The following is a 24,370-nucleotide window of genomic DNA, read 5'->3' as shown; positions in this document are numbered from 1 at the left end:
TTTTAAGGAGCATAACGCCACGTTGAACGTCTGACCAAAAGCAGCTGAAAGCAACAGAATCTTGCAGAGACTCGAGGTGACACAAGTTCATCAAGTCTCTGAAGGGCTGATGATATTTTACACTCTTGTGCTTTTCAAGCAGCAGGTCTACAAATAAGGATGTTTACGCTGTACAAGGCAGTTCAGTGCACAGACACCCAAAGCTACAACAGGAATGGAAGCTGTTTATTTTGCCCTGTCTTAAAAAGACTAGATTTGATCCTGCTCGCTAAATCATCACAGATAACTTCCACTTCACCTCCCCAAAACGGTAGGTACTTAAAAAAAAAAAAAAAAAAAAAAAAAAAAAAAGATCAAGCACAGGGCTTTCAAATACTTCTCCCTCCTGGGACACAGAGAGAAAATGTTAAATTGAAAGTCTTAACTGCTTTGTATTTTTTAAAGTTTTCTTTAATTTCCATAGCTAATGTAAGGTTAAAAGGGCTTTTAAAGCCAGTATCTGTAAAAAAAGAATAAGCTGGTGAAAATAATGATCCTTTAGCACACTGTATTATACAATGAAGATGAGCTTCATCAGTATCTTCCTTCTTGCTGGGCCTGAGATTGTTCCCTAGCACCACTTCTCTTCAAGTCAGAAGGGGACCTAGACATTTTGTTCCCTCCCTGCTGAAGGTTCAGTGAGATCAAGCACGAGCATAAGCTGTCACTGAGCTACCACAAAATCCTGAGCATGCCCACCTATTTAAGACCACACACAGCTCCAGTCTCCCCATTTCAAAAGCGACAAAGAGAACTGGGAGAAGATCCAGAGGAGGGCAATGAGAACAAAGGTCTGGGATAGCACCTGCCCACCAAGTAATATTTAGACTAGGACCCTTCAGCTTGCAAGAGATCAGTGGAATCACGCATGGCTGAGAAAGGACGGGCATGCATCAGCCGTTCACTGCTTCTCAGAACCCAAGAGGTGGGCTGTGTCTACCGAAATGCCAGGCAGCAAGTCTAAAACAAAACTGGGGGGGAACTCTTCGTACAACGCTTACTGAGGAACACTCTGCCACAGGACATAATTGACAGTATGAGTTATCATGGGTTCAATCAGCCTCTGGAGAAATTAATTAAAAAAAAGAAAATAATCGCCAAAACATAGCCTCAAGTCATTACAAGTGTGACTTCCCAGGGGACAACCCAGCACTGCTGTGCACCTTCCTCCCTTCACAGTCTTCTGCAGATGCTGCTCTGGGCCACTCTCACTGACAAGAAGTGGAACCAGGTGGTCCTTTGTCTGGATCAAACACAACAGATTTTACACTCTTATATTAAAGGACAACATGGAGAAGAGCAGATGCCTTTGCACTAACTACCACCACTCAAAGCTACTGTTGCTAATTGCAGGGCAGTTGTGTCATGTGATCATGGACAGCAGTTTGTATGATGTACACCAAGCAGCAAACTTTAACAAACATCTGAGAAGCTGGTCCTTTATTGAATTCAAACCAAGTATATCCCCAGAGCAAGGAGACCCCAGGAAGCATGACAAGCAGGTACTGAGGCTTCTGGTTAGCTGCCATAACTACAAAAAAAAAAATAAAAAAAAATCAGGGGAACAAAATGCATGACACAGGTAATGGGCTACCTCATCTGCACATTAAGTGCAACACTGGCCACTTCAAGAGTACTTTACAGCTACTGAAAAGTTAAGAGACCAACAAGTGATGTGACCAGAGCCATGAAAGAGCTTTTTATGGTAGAAGACTGAAAAAACCAGGAACTTCTAAAGAAGATAAAATAAGGGAGAAACAGTGAAAAAATATGATAATGAAACCTAAGCACTGTCCTGCACATGCTTGTCAGTTTTGATACTAAGAAAGGGGTGTTCAGTGTGAAATCTCATCAGCAATCCTGATGTCACCTGGGTGCTCAGCAGAGACTAGAAGTTAGTGACCCAGTAAGATGTATGTGCAGTAAACACTTCGCATTGCGTATGGTTGCCAACATATGCTACCCATGTTGTGTTGCAAACTGAAGGGAAAAGGGGGGGGGGGGGGGGGGGGGGGAGATATGCTAATTAACGATGCTGCCTAAGAAAGCAAGAGAAACTCCCGTCTAGAAAACAGATAGGAAGGAGCTGCACATCCTTCACAGCCACACACCATGCCAAATCCTAAAGCAGCATCCCTGCCACCAAACAATGGGCAGGGAAGAAAAATATTCCACTTTCAAGAAAGTTCTTAAAGGAGTGGTTCTGAAGCAGCCCAAGGAAGCCACAGATGAAGAGCAAGTAGCCAGTATATAGGTAGTGCAGGTACTCCCATTTCTTAATTAAAAGTCAAATGCCACTGAAAGGTACTGGATCCAAAACTTAATACTGACAGGATGGAGCGCTGTTAGGAAATTCCCAGCAAAGATGGCAGGAGAGAGGCCTGCAGCAGAAATACTGCTGCATTTGAAGCAGATATTGGTAACACCTTTTTTTCCCCTCTCTCCTTTTTGAAGCAGTGCTTCCTCCTCTCTACTAGAGCACCTTATTCTGCACTTCATTGTGCTCAGCAATAAGAGCACTTCACGGTAAACTGGCAAGCACCACTGTTCCTTAAAGAACAGCAAATCCCTTTACAGCAATGCTCAAATTCACAATTGCACTTCATATACCAGCCAAGGTTTGGGATGCTGAAGAATGGGGACACACTTCACTGACCTGCCTGCCAGACTTCAGCTGCAGACTCAAGAGAGCAGCTCTCTCCTGTCACACGTTTGCATGTACCCCATGCTGGCTGGCAGGGTGGTACCCATCAGAGAGCGAGGTTCCTCCTCCTGTCCCAGCCAAGCAGACAACGCTGTTGCACAGATCTGGGCTTGTGAGTCAGCAGAGCCCCAGGAAACGCTCCCAAACAGAATCGGCATTTGCAAATCTAATAGCATTTCAGGGAAACACTGGCAAGGGTTTACAATAGGATAAATGATTGTGGTGGAGCTGCCAGCGCATTATGATGTCTCACATTTTTTCACTAAAGCATTCTGTTTTCAGCAACCTTTAATATGCCTGAAGTTAACTGTTTAGCATGACTTTTCCTATACCAAGTATCTGCCTCAATGATCTTTCAAATAACAAGTTCCAGCTGCGTGTGGAACTGAAGCAGAGCCCAGTTGTGATTATGAACTACAGCTGAAAAAACATTTTCACAGGATCTAAAAACGAACAAAAAAAACCCCTCTTACAAATATTCTGAACAGGCAGCTGTAACGCTTGGACACTACAGATGACAGACTTAAATCTGGCAGAAAAGGTCTCTGCAAGGTGCTTACTGCCACCAACACACAAAACTAACCCCCTCTGGGAACAGTTTAAGCTAAAAAAAAATAATCACAGCTGAACACATGCTTGGTGTCACTTTTCCAAGTCTGCTGATACATTTCTGAAGGCTACCCACACTGAGAACACATAGTGCCCATTGCTCTGACAGGCTAAGAGGTCCTGTTTCAGCCTAGGGGAGAAAAACACTTCCAAACCTGTTCCTGGTCTTCTGCCTCTCTCCTTTTCTGTGCTGTCTCTGCTGTATCCTATCCTGAAGCCATCCCCTAACTGCCCACAGCATTCCTGTGAAGCTGTGCCTCCTCTCCCCTGCTTTCCAGTGTGGATGGCTGCCCTCCTATGCCCAGGCCACAACAGATACCATAGATGGGAGAAGCAAGCCTGGGAAAGCCCAGACAGTGCATGGCAATCTCAACTGCCAGCTCTGCCTGTAAATGTAAACTACAACAATGTTTACAGGCAGAAGCCAACCATTATTCAACAGGAATTAGGAAGACAATTTCATTTTCATGCAGAGTTTCCTCTACCTTTCCTGCATCGACTGGCAACTAGCTTTATCATCAGAACAGCAGCCTGGAGGAGGCAGCCCCCAGATTTAAAGATACCTGGCCCCCAGTGCTGGAATAAGGAGTGAGACCTGTTTGACAGCAAGTGGATGTTTATCTGGAGCGAGCGGGGCTTCCTCTGCAGGCACAGGAAAGAGATGGCGTTTTCGCAGGGACTGAGCTCAAGGCTCCCCACAGAAGAGGGCGATAGGAGCCGATGGGGACGATGGTGATGCATGGCGCTTCCTCGATGGTGATGCATGGTGCTTCCTCGGGTCAATTCTGCTGCAGCTGATGCTCCCCAGTCACACCCCCACAGATCAGGTGACTGGACCTCCAGCCGGGGGGGGGGGGGGGGGGGGGGGCTGGTATCACCAAGGCGAGTACAGGATCTGTCCCTCCTGACTAAGCTCAAATACTTATATCCTGGCATTGAAAAAAACAACCAACCTACGCCAAGACCACATGAACAAGGTGTGAACACCCACCACCTTGTTCATATGCAACAGGGAGAGAAGCAGGGTCTGGTCCTGCCTCTTCCCTGCTGCCCTGCACCAGCTGGGCAGCAAGCAGCAGGCAGCAGGCAGATAGCTAGCACTTCTGCAGAGACTCTCCTGAGATCAGCTCATTCCCTGCCACAGCTCTCACCAGACACCACAGGAGTATCTTCTTAGGAGGACATGCATCTCCTTGGCTGGTCTTCCTGTGTATGTCACAAGAGACACACAAGAACAGAGAAACTTCAGGAACTGGGGGAAAACCAGCAGGATGGGAAAGGAAGGTCCCCTCTTGTACTGTGCCCCCCCCCCAACCCCATCCAGGTTAGACAGCAGAAATCAAGGAAAGAAGAGGAAAGACGGGTCTCCAAAAGCCTTTGTAAACTCACACACACAGAGGACACAACAAGGAGAAAAGTGGAAAAGGATGAAGCAGAGTGGAGGAAAAAAAAAAGAAGAAAATTCATAGTTACCTAGTTCACGAAGCTGCTCATCTACTGTGAAGCATGAATGAAAATGAAAGAGAAAAAACATGGGACACATGCACTAATTGACAGCAAAGCAGAAAAACACATAAATTAAGCACAAGAGCTGTCTCCAGCTCGGTCACCAGCACACATCTGGGCCGTGGGTAGCAACAGGGCGCTGATAGTCTGGCATTGTACAGCCTATCGATGTTGGCCCCACAGCGTCCGATTTACCAGAATTCAGAGGTCCACAAACTTTCTGACCATAGAGCCTGTAGAGGACAAAGCTGCTTAACTCCTCTACCCATGGTCTCTCACATTCAAGAGACAATGATTCTACAAGACCCTGTCAGTCCAAAACAGAAAAGGAAATTCAATTTATGAAATAATCCACACACTAAAGATAAAAATAAAAGTCCCTTCCTTCTGCCCAGGAGGGAAATGGAAAGCATTTCTGTTTTCCTCCTCACACCGCTTCCCGCTCATACCTGGACAGTCAACTATACATATCCCCTAGACAGGCTGCTCACCTACTGAATCCCCTCTTGTACCCGAGGTACGGTGTACAACAGCAATCCTGCATGAACCAGCATGCTGCTGACACAGCCCAGAAGCCCTAAGTCACACAACGTATGGCCTGTTCAAGCTGAGCTGGATGGCCACAAGATTTTGGTGCTCCTGAACACTCAACCCAGAGAGATGTTTATCTGGTTTGTCCACTAAAACCCTCAAGAAGCTCCAAGTGATTCCAGATCTGAGCAACTAATATCATCATCAAGAAACAGACCAATACCTGTTCTTCCAGACACTGTTTTCTAAATTATCCCTTTCTGCCTTTCTCCACTGAATTCTTGCCCATGCTAAATCAAGACACAACTTACTCCTTCACAATAGGCACGGACCTCTCCCACCTCACCACCTCACCACTGTAACTTTCAAGCTCCAGTGCCAGTTCCCGCATCACCCAGCCTGGGATATGGTGTGGGCACAATGCCTTCTGGCTCAGCAGCTGGGCACCCATGCTACGTTCTATGAAGTGGAAGGTGGCTGGTGCTGCAGGTTAGAGCATCCTCACATAAACCTGGCTCCACACTTCAGCATCAGCCTCTCCCTGCCCAGATTCTTTGCTGGGTCTTGGGCTTATGGCACTGTCAGAGATGGTTCCCACTGCACCTACAGGGAAACATGCTGCCGTAATGCTGCAAAAAATCGTCAGGGAACATCACTCTAGAAGCAGAGAAGCAAGCAAGAGCAAAGGAGTTGCTGTGTTTTCTAGCAGTTTCTTGAACCAAAGGGCCTGAAGAAACCAGCAATGTATATAAATGCCTTGCAGTGGCAAAGACAGCCTTGCACACCTTGCTGCTTCCGTGGTGCTGTGCAGAGGAGATGCGAACAGTCCCATATGTTCAACTAATACACAAGCACTGTGCTGAAGATTGTAAACTATGAGGGTGCTAAACATGCATTCATCTCGAGCACAGATTTGGAAGCACCAAAGTCCACCAAGACTGCACACACCTGACTGCCCCCTCAGCCTGTGCCCTCAAGGTGCTTCAGGCCCACGCGCTCTCAGGTTCAGCCCTGAGCTCTTGGGACTTGGTTGAGTGAAAGATGTTGAATGAAAGATGCTGAAACCTGCCCAAACACCGTGCTGCACAAAACCAGTTAGGATCCTCAACAGACCAGGTTGAATACCTTAGTCACACTGTTACACAGCCCTTTCAAATCTGTTTCTACCATTAAACTGGCAGATCCAAAGAATATACACCCATGAAGAGAGAAGCCAGGGATTCACAAGGCAGTTCTTTGGATGTCTAAGAACCTGACTACACCAGCAGGCTCAAAGAACACAAAAGGCATGCAAACATACAGTCAAGTGCCTCAGCTACTTTGCACAGCTGTCCATATGCACAGCCTTACCTTGCCATGAACACAGTAACCGCACAGTTGCAGCCAGCAGAAAGCTAAGTTATCCTAGTGCACATCGATCCTGCAACAACTAAAGCCTGGCAAACTCACACCCGAGTTTTCCCTCTAATAATAGGTCTGTATGCCCCCATAGTCAAAAACTGGGACACTACTAAGGTCAGGTTGAGGCACAGGGAAGATGCTGACTTGAATTAATGAAACATTTTCTAATTCTGGAAGGTAAATAGGGACAGTTGCCAGCTCAGTGCATACCTAAATGCATTTGACTTGAATGTCTTACTAATTTAAGTAGTTTCCAAGGAAAGACAATGTATTGCTAAAATGGCATCCCCAAATTCTAACAGGTCATGTTTAGAGGTCATGTACAAAACACGTTTTAGCTCCTAATTTACTTGCCGTTGTGTCTGTCAGGAAGACACATCTCTGCCATATTACCAGATGCATCTGCAGCCAAGGCAAGAGGCAAGCCCATCTGTTCTCCTAGGGTATCCTAGCCAGCAATTACCAAAACCACCCCCAAAACCCAGAAAGTGTTCCACTACCAAGGAGAACACAGGTACTATTTTGTTTCTGCGCATATGTAGGAATGCCCCGTAAGTCTGTCTAAAAAGTGATTTACAGCCTACAGAAATCCCAGTGAGGACGGTGGAGTTACAAGGAGACTTTTCTCCCAGAGGACAGGGAAAAGCAATACTCAAAGACTAAACCATGGAATTATATATGCAGTAAGTAATAAGTGCCAGGAAACAACAGAAATATCCTAATTAAACCTTAAAAGAAAGAGGGGAAGTTTATTTCTTAAAACTACAGTAAGTTTGCTACTACATTTACTATATGTATAGCAAGTAAGTTTGTAACTAGACATCTCGGTTAAAGATGTGCGTGCATCCTGACCACTTCGTACAGATAGGCAAGGTTATAGCACCAGGTGCATCTGCGTCAGCTGTCACCAATGAAGAATGACAAGGCTCTGATGTGCAAAACGATCAGTTAATTTGTATCAGTGATCTGAACTGAAACATATTAGTCACAGCAAATCATATTTATAAGTGGATGCTCTTATGCAGAATTAAAGTGAATATAATTTCTTTTATTATAATTATAGCTTTGGGAATGAACCAAACTAAACCAAATGAACTATTTTAGTTCCAGGTCAGAGGCCACAACTGTTTTAAATGGGTAAACTAGTCTATTACAAAGGGCAGCATGGATCAGCTCTTCTGGTTACCCTCTCTAGCCAAGCTGTAAAGGAAAAAATCAATTAGGGGATCTGATAAATAGAAGTCTCAAAGGACCATGCCGTTAATAAGCAGACACTCAGTACTGCCTGTGCTGACGCTCACTGTAGACAGCCAATTAACAAGAAACCCCTGGGTTCAAAACCAATGATGATTATCAAAAGTTTTGGCTAAACAAGCGACCAAAATCCCAGCAGCAGACCTAGGTGCCAGGGCCACAGAACAGAGCTGAGTACAAGCGCAAAGATCACCCTCGTCAAGTGAAAGGCCAGCAGTGCTCTGGATGAGGCCAGAAGGCAGATTACAGCTGGCCTGATTTCCACCAGTACCAGCCTCACCCAGTAGCTCCTGTCCTGAAGAAGTAACCCAGGGCAGATCAGAACAGGGCTGGACACGGGGCCGACAGCCACAAGCCACACACCAAAACCTTGTGGATCCACACAAAGCTAAAGCCTCTCCCCACAGATCAGAGCACCTTTTGGCCAGCGTACCACAGAAGACACCTCTTCCTGGCCTGCACTCAGCCCCCAGGTGATGCCCTGCAGTTCAGTGGAGGAGGTCCCCCTTGTCCTTTCAGCATATGAACTCCTATGGAGCACCAGGCATCTCCTGAGTCACCTGCTACAACAGCCTAAAGCAACCACCTTGAACTGTAAATCTTGTGGTCTTAACTGCAATTATTTTTACAATTAAAAATTAACCAAACAGTATTTAGAGGTAACATACAGAAATTACAGGAAATCATTCTTATCATTACTTGCATTTCAGAAATAGATAATATAGCTTCTCCTTGTCAACCTCCTAAAAATCTGCTGGGACACCCCTCCCTGCCTCCCATGGATGGGATTCAAGATCATCGCCTTGGGTTTAGCTTTTGGGTTACATCAGAGCTGAGCATTTCCCAAGACTTGGATCAGACTCAAGCCTTCCTTCCCAAAGGCTCCCTGTGAGTTAGCAACCGACGTGCTGGTGCTAGGGCACAGGAGACAGCAGCATCTCTTGCCCAGTCTACTGGCAGACTATATTAACAACTGTCCCAACATTTTACTCAACTGTATCAATCACGAACTCACAGAGAAGGAAACGCTGCTTCTGACAGGCAGCAGGAGATCAAAAGAAAATGGTAATACAAAGCTAAGATTTGACAGCAAGCTTTAAACAAAGAGCAGAATATGTGGATCATTACTAATATTGATAAAGACAAGACAAAAATACACCAAGGATGACCCCTCATGGCCACCAGCTACTCCCACGCTGGTGTGACAGCAATACTCCTAGTTTTAAAAGATTGCAACGCACCGTTTGGAGAGCCCAAGAGAGGCAGCCCTGATGCGTCTTACAGGTGTGAGACCCAAGGTCCATATTTAATCCACAAACATGTGGCTGGGTTCGAAGCAAGCTGTTACTGTCAGGCACAGAGATTTCTGCTGGCACACTTCTTCCCAAAGCTGAAGATTCAGATTATCTAGCAAGCCTCTGTGCCAGCAGAGTCCCAGACAGTCAAACAACAGAGCTCCACCTTGGGAACAAACTGCTAAAGTGCCAGTCTCACCTCTCCGGAGCTGGAAAGCCTTGAATAGAAACACATCTGATCTTTATGCAAAAGACACTCAGTGGTAGGTTTGCTCTGTCATTAATTAACTTCACCCTTAAAAGATTAAAGATAAGAATTCACAATTTAAATGAAGCTGTGTACACTGAGGCAGCCGCGAACATCTGTGTCTGGCTCCCTTTGCAAAGCAATGCTTTGGCCACATGGAAAAGCAGCCTTTACTCTGCGGAAGCATGATGATTCATTACAGAACCTTTTGCTGGTTCCAAGAGAAGACCCATAACTTTGGTTAATACCCACCTGTGATGGGGGAGGAATGTCACACTGATGACTGCCCTTTTCATTAACTTCCATCGCCGGATGTTAATGACAACAGCAGAGCACACTTTCTGGACAGAAAGTAGATGCTGAAGTCAAACAAACCCTTGCTATGGCTTCCAAGAGCCACTGCTAATGGCCAAGATGGATGAAAGACACAGCTAAAAGGCTATCTATATCTGAGCTAGTCAACAGAGAAATAGGCTATTTCAGAGTGTGATTCATCAGACTTATTTTAAATGTCTAACTTGGGATGAGACAAATTGCATTTTGGAAAAGCTGTTTCTTACCACTGACTACAGGGAGTCTAGACACCTATCTCAGGTGTAGCTGTGCACATCAGCCAGCCACACACAGGCAGATGGATCATCCCCTCTCCTCTCCAACACCTTTAACTCCCCCTGGACCAGAGAGGAGACCCACGAAGAGGATAGCAGCTCTGCCGGTGCCAGGGTGACCCCAGCCCCACAGTTAGCCTGCACGAGGGCTGCTGTGGCCAAGGACCTCAGCAGCTCCTGCCTGCACCCGCAGGGGCTCTCCAGGCACAGCCAGCCTGCAGCCACCAGCTGCTCCTGCTCTCCACGTGCTGCTCCTGCCCCTAAGGATGTGCTCAGTCAGAGGTGCCTTTGCCCTGAGGGAGCCATGACTGCCTCAGGAAGAGCTTTTAAAAACCCTGGACTTTGGGAGAATGCGTCTTCCACCTAAAGCTCCTCCTTTCTAAGGCTGCCAGATCAGCTAAAGAAACCCTACAAAAAGTTGATGGGGGGCCGTGGGGGAGGATCAGACTTCACAGAACAAGCTCAAGTGCAACAGACAGGAAACTTCAGAAGAAAAACGTCCAGAGCTGGGAAGCCAGCTTAGGAAGGAAAAACTAGTCACATCATAGTGGGAAATGGCTCTGCAAAGACAGATCCTGGAAACTACCCACCCAGCTGGGACAGCCCACTTGCACTGTGAGGATACGTGGAAGGGGAAGCATCCCATTCAGTACAGAACCTGGTTAGAACTGCTCAAGTATAACAAATTGCAAATACCAGAGGAAGCTGTACATTAAACATGGACACACAAGCCATTGCCATGGAGGCAATGGCAGAGACCGAAACACCACGGGTCTGCACCGATGGGCTGAGGGAACTGGGCAGGCAAGCACTGGAGGGGGGACGGACCTGAGCTTCATCACTGATGAGAGGGGGGGAAATGCAACAAGCAGGAACATTCTGGGGTATCCAGGTGGCTTGTAGAACTGTGTGAAACTTAGGGGATGTTAGAAAGGGGCTGTGGGATTATGTAAAATGAGAGATAAATGTACGCATGTGTGTCCACATAAAAACCTAAAATTCTCATAATATAAGCAGGCAAATTTTCTGTCAAACTAGCACCAACCTCCAGCTACTTCATTGTTTTAAAAATAAAATTGATAATAAACACAGAATACAGACAGGCAAATTTTCCATCATTAACACAAATTTCAAGCTATTTCATGTTCAAAAAAAAGCAAAGACAACAGAAGCAAGTTATAGCTGAAAAAAGCAGGCCTGTTCAGCTGTGGAGGGACAGCAGGTCAGGGATGACCAGGACCATGCAGCTTGGTCAAGGCAGCTGGAGCTGGCATCAGGTTCACAACTGGTACAGGCTGAAGATGGGACTGAATTAAAATGAAGAACTGTTTAATTGATCAGCCATGGTCACAAGAAGATGGCTTGGTAGCACCACACAGCATCTGCCAGGAATTTGACTGAAGACATTTGGCAGCTAAAGCGAACCTTGCTGTAATTTAATTTAAGACAGAGAGGCAATGCTAGCTGTCAGTACCCGATTGTCCTGAAAGCGCATCTGACAGATGCATGAAGTAGAGGAGCATGTGGTAGATGAGATGAGACATTTGTATTTGGCCTGCGCTTCCTGTGTCAACAAGTGGAAAATGTCACTGCTTTAAGAACTCTACCTTGCTAGAAGAAACCTGAAGAGGGAATAACCTTGGCTACCATTGTGACAGGCACCTGGGTTCAGCAGCCACTCCTGAGCATGCTTTTAAAATTCTTTATGCTTTCAAACATACTGTTTAGCAGAGCACAATTTAGAGACAAATTTCCCTCTGCTGTAAAATTCAGATGGAGGCAAAGCATAGGAAAGGGAGAAAGACTTTCAGAAAGAGTTCAGGAGTGTAAATCCAGCCCCCCAAACGCACCTGAAAACCACCGTCAAAGCTGATTTACATTTTTCCCCAATAACTTTTATCCATAAGTACTGCAGTGCTAGAAAATAATCCAGCAGATGAAGAACAAATAGGATCACATGTTTGATTAAAAAAAAATACATAAAGAGGTGTATCTTTAGGAGAAAAAACATTTCTTCAAAGGAAAAAGTCCACACAAGCAAGATGCAACAAGAGGCTTCTGAACAACCTGTTGGAAAGAAGACTAAAAGTAAAGAACAATTCCTGTGCTAGTCAATCTCAAGCACATGTGTTTTCTCTGTACCTAGGTCCAAATACTGAACTAATGCACACAAGCCAAGTACAACCACCCCAAAAAAGTCTGCTGGGAACCTTCTGCTTCCCTGCCACGCAGCTGAGCTCAGGACACAGTCATAGGTACCAGAACCTGGGGACAGACAAGAAAGCAGGAGACACAGGTTTTCTGCTACAGAAGTAAGAGTTTTCATGGTATCTCATTCTTTTGACTTGTCAACAATGTTTCCTCTCCTACAGTGACAAGCTGGTAAGAATTCTCACCATATCATTGTGGATGCCAGGTACAAACGCTACTATTTTTATGGCAACATGCAATAACCTAACCTCACAGTGGGTCCCTGTAAGACTTTCAAATGGTATTTGATCCACATGCTGAAGAATCTCATTTTGGTGTATTTCAGACACACACTGGGGCAATGTTATTCACTGCTGAATATGCAAACACAACATTGTTGACATAGGGAATACTTGTTACCTTTTCCTTAATAAAAGTAGAGAAGAAATGGCATTAAAAACACACAAGTGAAGAAAGAATGAGAAATCCAGAACACTGCAGAAAATATTCATCTTCACCTAAAGGTTTTTGGATACTTTAAAGCTCCAGCGTGAATACACGAAAGCAGCAGAGCCAAGTCCTGCGCAGGAAACAGGCACAATAGGACAGACTGCATATCTGCATGGTATCTGTTAATACAAACTTTGTATCTTATATGGTTGTTCTTTCAGCATCTAATTACCTCCCCAGTATGGTGTTACACGTATAATGAGCATCTTTATAATGAGTAGAAAGCTGGCAGTGAAAAAAGCTGACATCTGAAGAAAGTTCTCGTAAGTTTTAAAGACTAATATTCCTTGCAGAGGAATTTATGCTGAAATAAAAAGAAAGTACAAAAAAGTTTAAGAGATTTGTTCTATCCTAAGCGAGCAAAATTCCTCCACCAGTGTACCTGAACAGAAAGTAAAGTTGGAGGCAACTGGACCACAACAGTTCAGGCCAGTTTTGTCCTTCCTATGTGCAGCAGAGAAACAGAGATCCTGATGCTGTTCTGCCTGACATCATCTCTAAATCCTCCCTTCATTTTATGGTGGGTTTTTTCCCTCCAAATTCTTAAGCAGATTTCTTGTCAATGTCAACAGCACCTTGGGTTAATTGGCCTTAGCAGGACTTTTTAAGTTGAGTAGCTCCAACAACCCAGAAACCATGCTGTTAACCTGCAACACACAAGAGCTCAGTGGAAAAATCCTGTCCTAACCTAAAGTAAAAAAAATTAGCACAGCAGAAAGCAGGACTTATGACAGACAGCAGTCCCAAGAGTTGTATAATTCTCATACCAGGCTACAGCAACCAGCCGCATCTTGGCTTCTTCCCATCTCTTTCAAAATGACCTTCCCAGCAGACAAAACAAGAAGGAACAGAAGGATAATTTCCTGACCCCAGTACAAAGGAAAAGCTTCACCAGTAATATCAAGCCACTCCTAGCCCTGAAGTAGACAGAGACACTCTGCGATAAACTCATTCACAGAAATAAAGCCAGAAAGAGAAACACAGGATCAAGAGTTTGTTGTTAACTTTTGTTGCTAGTGATCATAAAAAACCCTCAGCTTAAGCACGTGCCAAGAAACTGTCTTCTACACACAACGTACAGCCAGTGGAGCTTGATCCAACCAACCACTCAAAGAGCCCCCAGCAGCAATACAGATGGTAGTGGCTGACGCCCTCTTCAGCTACCACAACTGTGGAGATTAACCTTTGATGCCAGGATGAAGTTTATCTAATCTGTGCATGCACATCACCTGCTGCTTAAGGGATGGGGCTGGGACTGCCTGTCCTAGGTCACTTCATCACTCTGAGCCCCAGGGCATGAGCACAAGGCAGAGAAGCACTCCGCTCAGCAAGGAAGCACGCTTAACCCTCCAGATGATGCTAAGAAGCCTGAACATGCGCAGCCTGATCTGTAGCAAAAAAATTAAACTTTAAACAGAGTGAGAAAATTTTAGGCCAGACCAATTTTTCTAGCCATAGTTTAGGATTACTAAAAATAGAGTTTATAATGCCAACTGGTGGCAGCTCTAATAATCACAGAGGGATTACTTGTTCTGTGTGTCCTCAGGGAATCTCCGTCTCTTCTCTGCACTGAAGAAGATTTTGACACTTCTGATGAGGACAGTGCAACGGGAAGATCTCACCCAACCTTCTTAATCCTTGATTGATTAGACCATAAACAGCATTCCAGAAAGCTTGTAAGACTAACAAGCTACTTTCCTCTCCTCCCCAGTGTCCTTACATACTTCATGGAGTCATGGGATGTGATGGCCATTTCTTGCAAATGCTCAGAGCCCTGACATCCAGACACGCCCCTGGTGCTAGGGGCTATCCTGGTAGATGGACAGATCTAGCAGGCTTCTGATCACCTGCATTCACCAGGAAGGCAGGGTCCTCAGAGCCAAAACCCTTACACACCCACCAGGCTTCCAGTCTCTTTCTTTCTCACTAGGTTAAGCTGCTGTGGTGGGTATAATTCAAGATCACCACAAACCTGCAGCCAGCTCTGAATGGAAAAGACTACCTACTGAAGAGTGCTTACCCCCAAAAAGCACATCCCTGCCTGTGGTCCAGGTCTGTTCCAAACACCAAACAAGAAGCAAGTGAAATTTCAGGTGTCAGGACCTAGCTCAGTGCTAGCTACCAAGAATCATAGAGTCATTTAGGTGACAAAAGACCTTTGAGATCATCGAGCCCAGCCATTAACCCAGCACTGCCAAGTCAACCACTAAACCATGTCCCTAAGCACCACATCTACGTGTTTTTTAAACACTTCCAGGGATAGTGACTCCACTTCCCAGGGCAGCCTGTTCCAATGCTTGACAATCCTTTCAGCAAAGAATTTTTTCCTAATATCCAATCTAAACCTCCCCTGACACAATCTGAGGCTGTTTCCTCTTGCCCTGTTGCTTGTGACTTGGGAGAAGAGACTGACCCCACCTCGCTGCAACCTCCTGTCAGGTATTTGTAGAAAACTGGCCTCCTGTGCAATCCCAGAGAAACCCAAGGCAGTCCCTGCAGCTGCCGGCACCACACAGCTCCGTGACAGCGAGCACCGGGGAATGTGATGGAGGACTTCTCAACATAGCCCAACTCATCAACCCTTCTCAACAATCAGGAGGGTACAGACATAGGATAGTCTTGGAACAACTGTGTAAACTGCAATCGAAGTGGTAACACCCCTGAAGAAACACCAAATAAAATACAGACACCCTTATTTGTGACTTATACAGCCACTATCAACGTTTAACAAGTGAATAAACATGCAAAAGGAGAGGAAAGGGAGGTATTGTTCACAGCTTAAGCTAAATATATATTTAATATTCCTAAACTTTGTAAGTTCATTTGCTTTAAAAAAGTAAAAGAGGGCACATAAATTCTATGTTATCTTTATCTGAAATCCCTTAGCCAAAGATGATCCACCTGGCCAGCACCCAAGACTGTGATCACAAAGACCTATTTATTTGTAACAGAAACCAAACTGAGTTAGAGAAGAGCAGAAGGGTTGACCAGCAGTATATAAAAAAAATAATAATTGCAGGAAAATATTTAAAGAATGGCATGCATTAATGGCAAAGCAATGTGTATTTAAGCAGATATAAAACAGGCATATAATGGTGAATGGGATTTGAAAAAAAACTTACACAGAGCACCTGAACAGAAGAACACTTACACTGAAGAGTAACATGATTATAAACCAGCAACATCAGATTCTTTTCTACAACAGGCATAATCAGCTGTCTTATGACACAATTGGCATAAAGAGCACAGCAAGGATCACAAAGAGGTCAGATATTTACACATAAAATACAAGGTGGGGAAAAACCTTGCCCAGAGAGGTGGTGGATGCCCCAGCCTTGGAAACGTTCAAGGCCAGGCTGGATGGGGCTCTGAGCAACCCGGTCGAGTGGAAGGTGTCCCTGCTCACTGCAGGGGGGTGGACTAGATGACCTTTAAAAGGTCCCTTCCGATCCAAACCATTCTGTGACTCTATGAAAACAAGAACAGCTAGGGATATCCCTAGGCAAGGTTCAACAAAATCCACTGATCCTGCAGCCCACCACTGAGCACAGTCTGAAAGCCCATGTCCTACAAACCCCATCAGCTCCCATGTCCATGGGTCCCTGTGCACCCACAGCATCCCTCCCTAGCCCAACAGTACCTGCTTCCCAGACGGCCCCAGCACCTCTTCCCCACTGCAATACTCCCAGCCACCCTCTTAAGTCTTGTTTGGCCAGAACAAGATAGATCATGTCACAGCTGTCATGGAGCTTACACTGGCTTAGTGGCCAGGGCCACCAAGCTTGATGAGCTGTCACCTGGCTGCATTCCCCACCCTCAGCTGCCATGTCTCAAGCTACTTGGCCTTGAAACCTCCACACATGAGACAAATTTGGTTGGCTTGAAAGTGAGTATGAAACAATCAGAAGAGAAGAGAAACAACTATCGTTTATGTCCACCTGCTTCAGGAGAACAGTCTGAATCTTCCGGGGAGGGGGATGGGTGGGCAGGAGCCAGACAAGGACCGTTGGTCTCCCTCGAGGGGCAGTGTGCTACTGTACTCTTTCCAGAGCCACCAGCATTAGCTAAAGAGATGTAATTACCACACAGGGACAGGCCCTTGCTTAGATCTAGGAGAACTATTACCCAAGCTCACAGTGGAAAAGCATTACTTTTATGTCCCACTGACCTGAAAGGGAACAGGATTGCACCCTGTCACTTGATCACCACAGGCTTGGCCATGCAGCTGTACATACCGTTAGCAACAAACCCCCCACTTCTTCCAAACAATCTTTTTTTCACATCCTTGAAGATATTTAGTTTTATTCAGTTAATTTTCTTTCATGAGCAATTCTTCTCTTTTCCTCTTCCATGACTCATTTTTCAAAATTTCCAACAAGAAGAAATAATTTCTCCATGTCTCAAGAAGCTCTCACTATTCCCGAAAAATATTTTATCTTCCAAACACCAACCACTAGATAAATAGCACAGAAGCATAGCTCCCAGGCTCCCACACCACCTAACAACCTCAGCTGCCAAATTAGGATGCCTTGTTCTTGGTTCCCAAATGAGGTATCGTTCCAGTCACTCCAGGGTACGTGTCCAAGGATGTCACACTCATGGCAGACACCTTTGGTAAAGCCATGGCACAGGAGATGTATGGGAACGTATCACAGTGGATGGGGACAGGTCTGCACAGCTGTCTGCTGTCACTCCCCTCCAGCACACAGATGAGGGAGAACAACTCCTGTTCTCCAAGGACCTGGTAGGATCCACGCTCATGCCTCATCACCTCCAAAGAACTTGAGGCTGCAGAGAGCTGGAACAGCACTCATCCACACTCACAGTCCAGCTCTCAAACTGAAGATGTTGGGGTCAAAGACAATTGTTCAATGCATTTCTGTCCCTAGGGGAGTCAAAGAGTTCCTCAGACTGAAAGCAGGAATGGTTGGGCTACAAGAGAAATGAGTGAAGCAACACAAGCTCAGAGGGCAACAGGCTCCCGATGGCTCCCAGTTTTGTCTGGCGCTGCAGAGAACATTCTGGAGTCAGTGCCCACAGGACAGGGTGGCTCAACCTGAAGAGACCGTGGAGACAACAAGCACCAGGAGACGCTCTGCAACATCCAGTAGGATACTGCTCTCACATACCCAACCCTCACCAGAGCCAGTGAAGCCTGGGATCCCTGCTCAGTGGATCACTAAAATAAGGCTAGCAGGTAGTACTTGTGATTAAATCATTTCATTTGTTAGGAAAGGAAAAAGCAGTCTCTTTTTTCCAAATGAGGACCTGGTCACGGTGCCTTTGATGTCTCACAGCCAGATCGCAGCAGTCTGTTGTGTCTAAAGGCATGCCAAAAAATGATTAAAACAGACATGAACACTTAGTTTAGAAGTTACAAGAGATGAAGCTTGAAGCCTGCAAGTTCTAGAGCAACCTCCCCACCAGAATAGCAGGAGGTTTTAAAGGTGGAGCATGATCAATTTACAAGTGATTGTAAAGCCGTACAGGGCCAAGGACTCAACTCACTGACGACAAGACCCCTTTTCCATCTCTGTTCTTCCAGCCCTGGGAATAAGAATAACACAGGAGCAGCACTCCAGTGAGGAGGCAACTGTTTGCCACCCCTTTGCTCTAGATCACCATCTATCAAACCAGACCATTTGATAGTGAAGTTTAAAGTTTTGCCTCAACCTTCCAAGTTGTTAACGGCTCTGTCTCTAATCACCTGCATCTAACTGCCAGAAGAGCTGCCTTCCTACAGGGCAGCGGGGATCCTACAGCCCAGAACGAGCTGTGTGTGAGCAGCCTCTCTTAAATGTTCCTGGCTGGATAAAGAAAGTCCAGAGGAAACTAGCTGGCTGATCATCAAACAGAATCTGCAAAACCTCCCACTAACTGCAAAACCTTCTCTGTGCAACAGCAACTTTATTCACAAGTAAAATAAACCCCTCTATCTAAACAACCTCCAGCCCAACCGAGAACTGCTACAATAATAATTCAACAGAACCATAACCACGGCCAACAGAAATTCAGTTTGCCATTTATTTCACAGAGGGTTAGCTTAGATACTGCAGTAGGGAATGTCAATAAGGAACCACACCGGAGAGGAAAACCTACTGTCGGATGCACATGGTAACAGTTGCTCGAGAATAACTCCTCCTAATCACAAAAGTGCAAAGAAATGAGACCCCACAACCAGCACATTCATAGCATTATTAATTTCTCCCTAGCTTCCAGGCTGGAGATTCAGTCCTCACCGTGCCTTGTCTACGAACCATTTCTCCCTGTGACCTTGTGATTTCAGTGCTGGTGACTACTGGCTCTCCCTTTGCTTGGGGCACTCACACCTCGTTTCATTTCTCATTATCAGTAACAAGCAGATCAAGGACAGACTCTCCTCTGCTTACATTCTTTAGCTATCTTACAAACAAAATAACTGTCTTGATTATTGTCTTTTATCATCCAACAGCTACCTGGACAGTTACAGTATACAGTCAAGACAGACACACTTAACTTTCACTGTGCTCTTGAAACCAAACCAACTCCTACGGAAAAGCCCTAAGGAAATCCATCACACAACACAAGGCTCAGTGCATCTCTCACGCTGCCAAATCTAGTATGCAAGACCCTTGCTCAGCAGAACCTTTGCAGCAGTCCATTTGCTTTCAGCAAAGAGTGCCACCTTCGAATGTAACCCTGGGCAAATGTTCAAGGATCCTCAGGTTTCTCACAAGACAGCACACCAACTAGTAGCATTTGCTTTGTAACACATTTCAAACAAAGCCACATGCAAACACTTGTGTGGCTTACACGTGAGTACAAAGGTGCCCTTGTTACTCCACTTCAAACTCTTCTCCATCTTCCCCGCAATCTCAAAATAAAAACTGCCAGATGTTTTGCCATTCTCTGACAGGAACTGCTGGCAGCCCCAGCCACCTGAAGTCGCCGAGTTTCACTGCATTGAAGGGATGGCTGTCAACCCCTCTCACCAACACATCTCAAGATGAGACACCGGCCCTTATCACAGCTTCCACGCCAGCAATCTCCTGTCCCCAGCCTCCACCTGCTCGGCACGGCTCTCCCCATGGAGCTCCTTTCCCACAACACACTCCTGCCTGCAGACAGCTCCTCACTCAGACTGGCATCTTCAGAAAGTTTTCTCCCTAAGCATCATGCCCTCAGAGAGCTCCCTCCATGCAGGGCTCTCGCCCTTGCACATCTCCCCAAACACAGCTCGTCTCATTAAGCAATTGCCTCCAGCAATTCTTTGACAACACTCCCTAAACTGGCTCCCACCCTTCCCCAAACAGCTCTTCTGCTCATACCCACCATACTTCAACACTTCCTCCAAGTGCCACCTTCTCCCTCCAGGGCTCTCCACCCCCAGCACCCCAACACTTCGATTCCTGGGCAGCACAGCGAGTCCCCACCCAACTGGTACACCCTTCTCAGGACCTTGATCTCAAGTCCCCCAGGCTGACAAAACAGCTGCCCATGGCCAGGCACCCTCTCAAACCACACTCTCCCAATGACTCTCCCTGCTGCTGCCCAGCTGCGGACACCCCAGCACCCCTGTTTGCTCAAAGCACAAGGCCAGCACACCGGCTCGGTCAGGGACTTTCACTTATACCACTTTCTATTTTCCACAAGCCGGGTGCAAGAGAATTCTTCCCACCAAATGAAGACACCCCATTTCCAAAGGAGTCACGAGTCCACCAAACATGACAAAGCACCTGCTGCAGCAGTTCCGCTCAGACTGCTGGTTTCCATTTATCCCCATCACTCTACCTGTCTGCAATGCCAGGGCACCCTATCCAATAACTGTCACTACTCCTATCCCTGCCAAAATTAATCAGCATCTCAAAAGCAGTAAATAACTGTGCGGTGCCCATCCACACTGCCTGGAGATCTTTCATAAGCGAGTCACTGAAGTGATTCTCTTTTAACTCTTATTAAGCCTTCTCTTCTTAAGAAAGCCTCCAGCTCTGAGGAGCCATTGCCTATCCTAGTCTGCTCTTCCTCCCCACGGTACTTCCCACAACTTGCTTTCTCTCTGGAGATCACATGAAGAAGATACGCAGCTACAGGTGAATATGAATTCAGGACTGTTGCAATTACTAAGGAACGGCATCAAGGCTACCTACTTAATGCAAATGCATGAGGAGATATAGGAGGGTGTGACAGAAAACACTGGGTAAAGTGGCTGAAGACACAAGATGGGAAAAGCACCTCTGACCCAGAAGCCCTGTCCATCTGTTGATGTCTTCCAGCTTCCTGGGCACCAACACCTCTACCCCATGACCACACAACGCACAGCTCCCGGCGTCAAACACCCATTAGTGCCAGCACCCAGCTGCAGAAAGCCTCACCACCTGGCACGGCAGCCAAGTCACAGGCACCTCGTGTCTACCTCCTCCTCCACTCAGGGGACAAAAACGCATTGGTGGGGGCAACAGCAGGTCTGCTAGGGCTGCCACCTCCAAGGGCCGGTTTTCTGGCAACCACAGCACAGGACTCTGAGGTCCGATGTGCTTGTGAAGCAGCAATTCAGAGCATGGAGCAGCAAGCGCCGTCTCCCACTGCCAAGCTCGGACCCACATTACAGCTAACGCAACTAGTCAGATTAGCGACTGCTCCAGCCCGCATTGTAAGAGGCGTCAGCAAAAAGCGGAGGCAGGAAGATGAAAAGAAGATCCTTAAACTTTCTGTGAAAAACTACAGAATCAGCCTGCTTGCAGAGGAAGCCTTTTCTTATCCCTGTCTGCTGGATGCTGACTTAGGACCTACCGCATGGTTTACACATCTTTCAGGAAGGCTGCCCAACATAACGGGCAATGCCATTATCCCTCCAAGCCCATCGTCTCCCTATGAGCTCTGCATCACCGTGGCTCCTCAGCGTGTGTGGTTGGGAGTTTTGTTCAGGAAGCACTTCCATGCCCACCCCCCCTCCACAAGAGGTGGGCTGGCAAGCGAGAGCCGCGCAGGTGGCCCGTGGCACGCTGTGAGGCGGGAGCTGCTCACAGAGCACTGAGTCCACCCCGGCCCGGGGAAAAGGGGGTTCAGAGAAGTACCCACTTCTCCTGGGGGTCCCAGCAGAGCGTGGCGCCCGCAGCCCCGTGTCACAGGGTGGGACCGAGGACCCAGGGCCTGACTGCAGGACCAGAGCCCCAGGGCCACGCTGAGGAGACGGGGCCCCACGCCCGGGGCCGATCGGGCAGCCCCGGCGTCTGGCCGGCACCCCCGGCCCTGCACCCCCCGGGCCCGACCGGGCGACCCGCACCAGGGCTGGCCCGAGGCCGGCGGCCCCGCGCCCCCGGGGGCTGCCCGCGGGACCCGGGACTGGAGCTGCCCGGACCCCCCAGCCACGGACGGGGCTGTCAGCGCTGCCGGCCCGCGGCCGGCGCGGGACCCCCGGGCCGGTGGTCGCCATGCCCGCGCCTCCCACCCGCCCGCCGCCGCGCCCCCACCCGCCGCCCGCCCGCACTCACCCTTGACGGCTTCGCCCCGGTTGAGCTGGATCTCGCCCTCGCCCTGCGGCGCGTAGCTCTTCACCACGATGAACTTGCGGCCGGGCACGGCGCTGTACAGCTTCCGCTTGGGCCCGCGCAGCGGGGCGGGCGCGGCGTGCGGCGCGGGCTCGGCGCCGGGGCCGGGGGGCCCCGCCGGGCCGCCGGGGCTGTAAACGAAGACGTAGGTTACGGTGCTGATGCCCGGCAGCTCGCGGCTCGGCCCGCCGCGGCCCGCGGGCTGCGCCATGGCGGGGCCGGCGGGGCGCGCGGGGCTCAGCGCAGCCCCGGCCGCCGCGGCGCCGCCCGGGCGCGGGCACCGGCTGCGGCTGGGGGGCCGCCGCCCGCCGCCGGCTCCATGGCGCGGCGCCGCCCGCCCCGCGCGGCGCTCCGCTCCCTCCGGCGCCGCGCCGCCGCCGCGCGCACCATGGCCCGGGGCAGGTGCCGCCGCCGGCGGCTCCTCCCCCTGCGGGCGGGGACGGCGCCGGCCCAGCCGCCTCCCGCCCCCGGCCGCCGCCGCCGCCGCCGCCGCCGCCGCCCCGGCCCGCCGCCGCCGCCGCCGCGGGGCCGGGGCCGCGCACCGAGCCGCCCCCTGGCGGCCACGGCCGCCGCGCTGCCCCGGGCCGGGGGAGCGGGCGGGGCGGCTCCGGGGGCGGGCTGGGGCAGTGCCGGGGGGCGGGCGGCTGGGGGGGGTCCCGGGAGCCGCGTACGGGGCAGGTGGGGGGGTGCGGGGGGGACAGTCTTGGGGCACGGTGGCGGGAGGGGCGGGGGGCGCTGCGGGGGGGCAGTGCCCGGGCGGCGGTGGGGCAGCAGCGCCCCTTGCCCAGGGCGATGCCGGGGGCGGGGGGTGCTCCCCTCTGCCCCCCGCCCTGCCAGCGCCGCAGTCGCCCCGCCCGCAGCCCCCCGCCCACGGTGGGGGCTGGGGCTGGCGCAGCCGCCGGGCAGCGCCCCGGCTCCCGCTGGCCGGTCCCTCCCGCCGCCCCCGCAGCGCCCGGTTTGCGGCTCCGCGCGTGCAGCCCCCCCGCCCCGATGCGCACCTGCAGCCTCACCCCGCGCCCCCGCTCCCCGGGGCCGCGGTTCCACAGCCCTCACGGGGCTGCCCCCGACGCCCCCCCTTGCTGCCCCCCGGTCGTCGGCAGGGGCAGGGGCTCGCGGGGGCTCCTCCCGCGGACCCTCCTGTTGCGGGTGACGGTGCGGGTAGAGGGGGACGGATGCGGTGGCGGGAAGAGCTGCCCGCTAGGCACACCCCCAGCAATGGCTGTCACCCAAAGTGGTGCACGGCTCCTCAGGGACCGGGGTGCAGCCACGGGAGGGGACTGGGTCTCTCAGCCAGGGACAGCCTGAGCTTCCCGCAGGAGCACCGTCACGCAGACCAGCAGAGAGCCGGGAATGGCGACCCAGCCGCGGTGCAAGGGGCACGGGCTTCCCGCTCTTGGCATCAGCAGGCGGCCCAAAGCCTCTCGTCAAACTTGCCATCCGCAGGCACAAAGCTTCAGCAGAAGGCACTGTCACACCGGGGATGTGCGCCACGTAACCTGCCAGCCTCAGCCCAAGCAGCCTGCTGCTTCCGTACCATGCTAAGTTCCAGTCCCTCAAGGGAAAAAACACTTAATAAGAAATAAATAGCTACCCTTTTCTTATAATACTTCTAAATGTCACTCCAGTATCATTTTTAGTCGATGCAGAGATATTAAAGACCAGCTCAGATCTCTAAAAGGCCCCTTCATGTTTTTAGAAACAGTCACGAGAAGCATGCGGGAAACGTAGGTATTGCAGACTGCTCACAGAAAGAGCTGTTCAGTGCAGCGCGCCTCGCCGACACTGCAGCTCTGCACCTTGCTTCATGCTCCCGCTGCCTGCCCGGGGGATGCTCAGCCCACGGCGACGGACACTCGGCTGTGGGTACGCAAGCGGGGCAGCCAGGCAGCCGCTGCACGCCTGGGACTGCTCCAGCGCCGGGGCCGTAAGCCCCCTCCAGCTCCACCAAC

The 24,370-nt window shown here is 49.3% G+C and overlaps 1 protein-coding gene across 1 annotated transcript in view; it reads right to left on the bottom strand.

The window, feature by feature from the left end:
• SHANK3 (SH3 and multiple ankyrin repeat domains 3) overlaps positions 1-24,370 on the bottom strand; it is a 368,446-nt gene that overhangs the window by 171,577 nt on the left and 172,499 nt on the right. The window contains 1 exon segment of the mRNA XM_055807431.1: positions 22,365-22,552. Coding sequence (XP_055663406.1) covers positions 22,365-22,552 — 188 coding nt within the window.

The sequence above is a fragment of the Falco peregrinus genome, chromosome 6, assembly GCF_023634155.1.
Source record: "Falco peregrinus isolate bFalPer1 chromosome 6, bFalPer1.pri, whole genome shotgun sequence".
In the NCBI taxonomy this organism is placed as follows: domain Eukaryota; kingdom Metazoa; phylum Chordata; class Aves; order Falconiformes; family Falconidae; genus Falco; species Falco peregrinus.
This window is presented reverse-complemented; position numbering and strand designations above follow the sequence as displayed.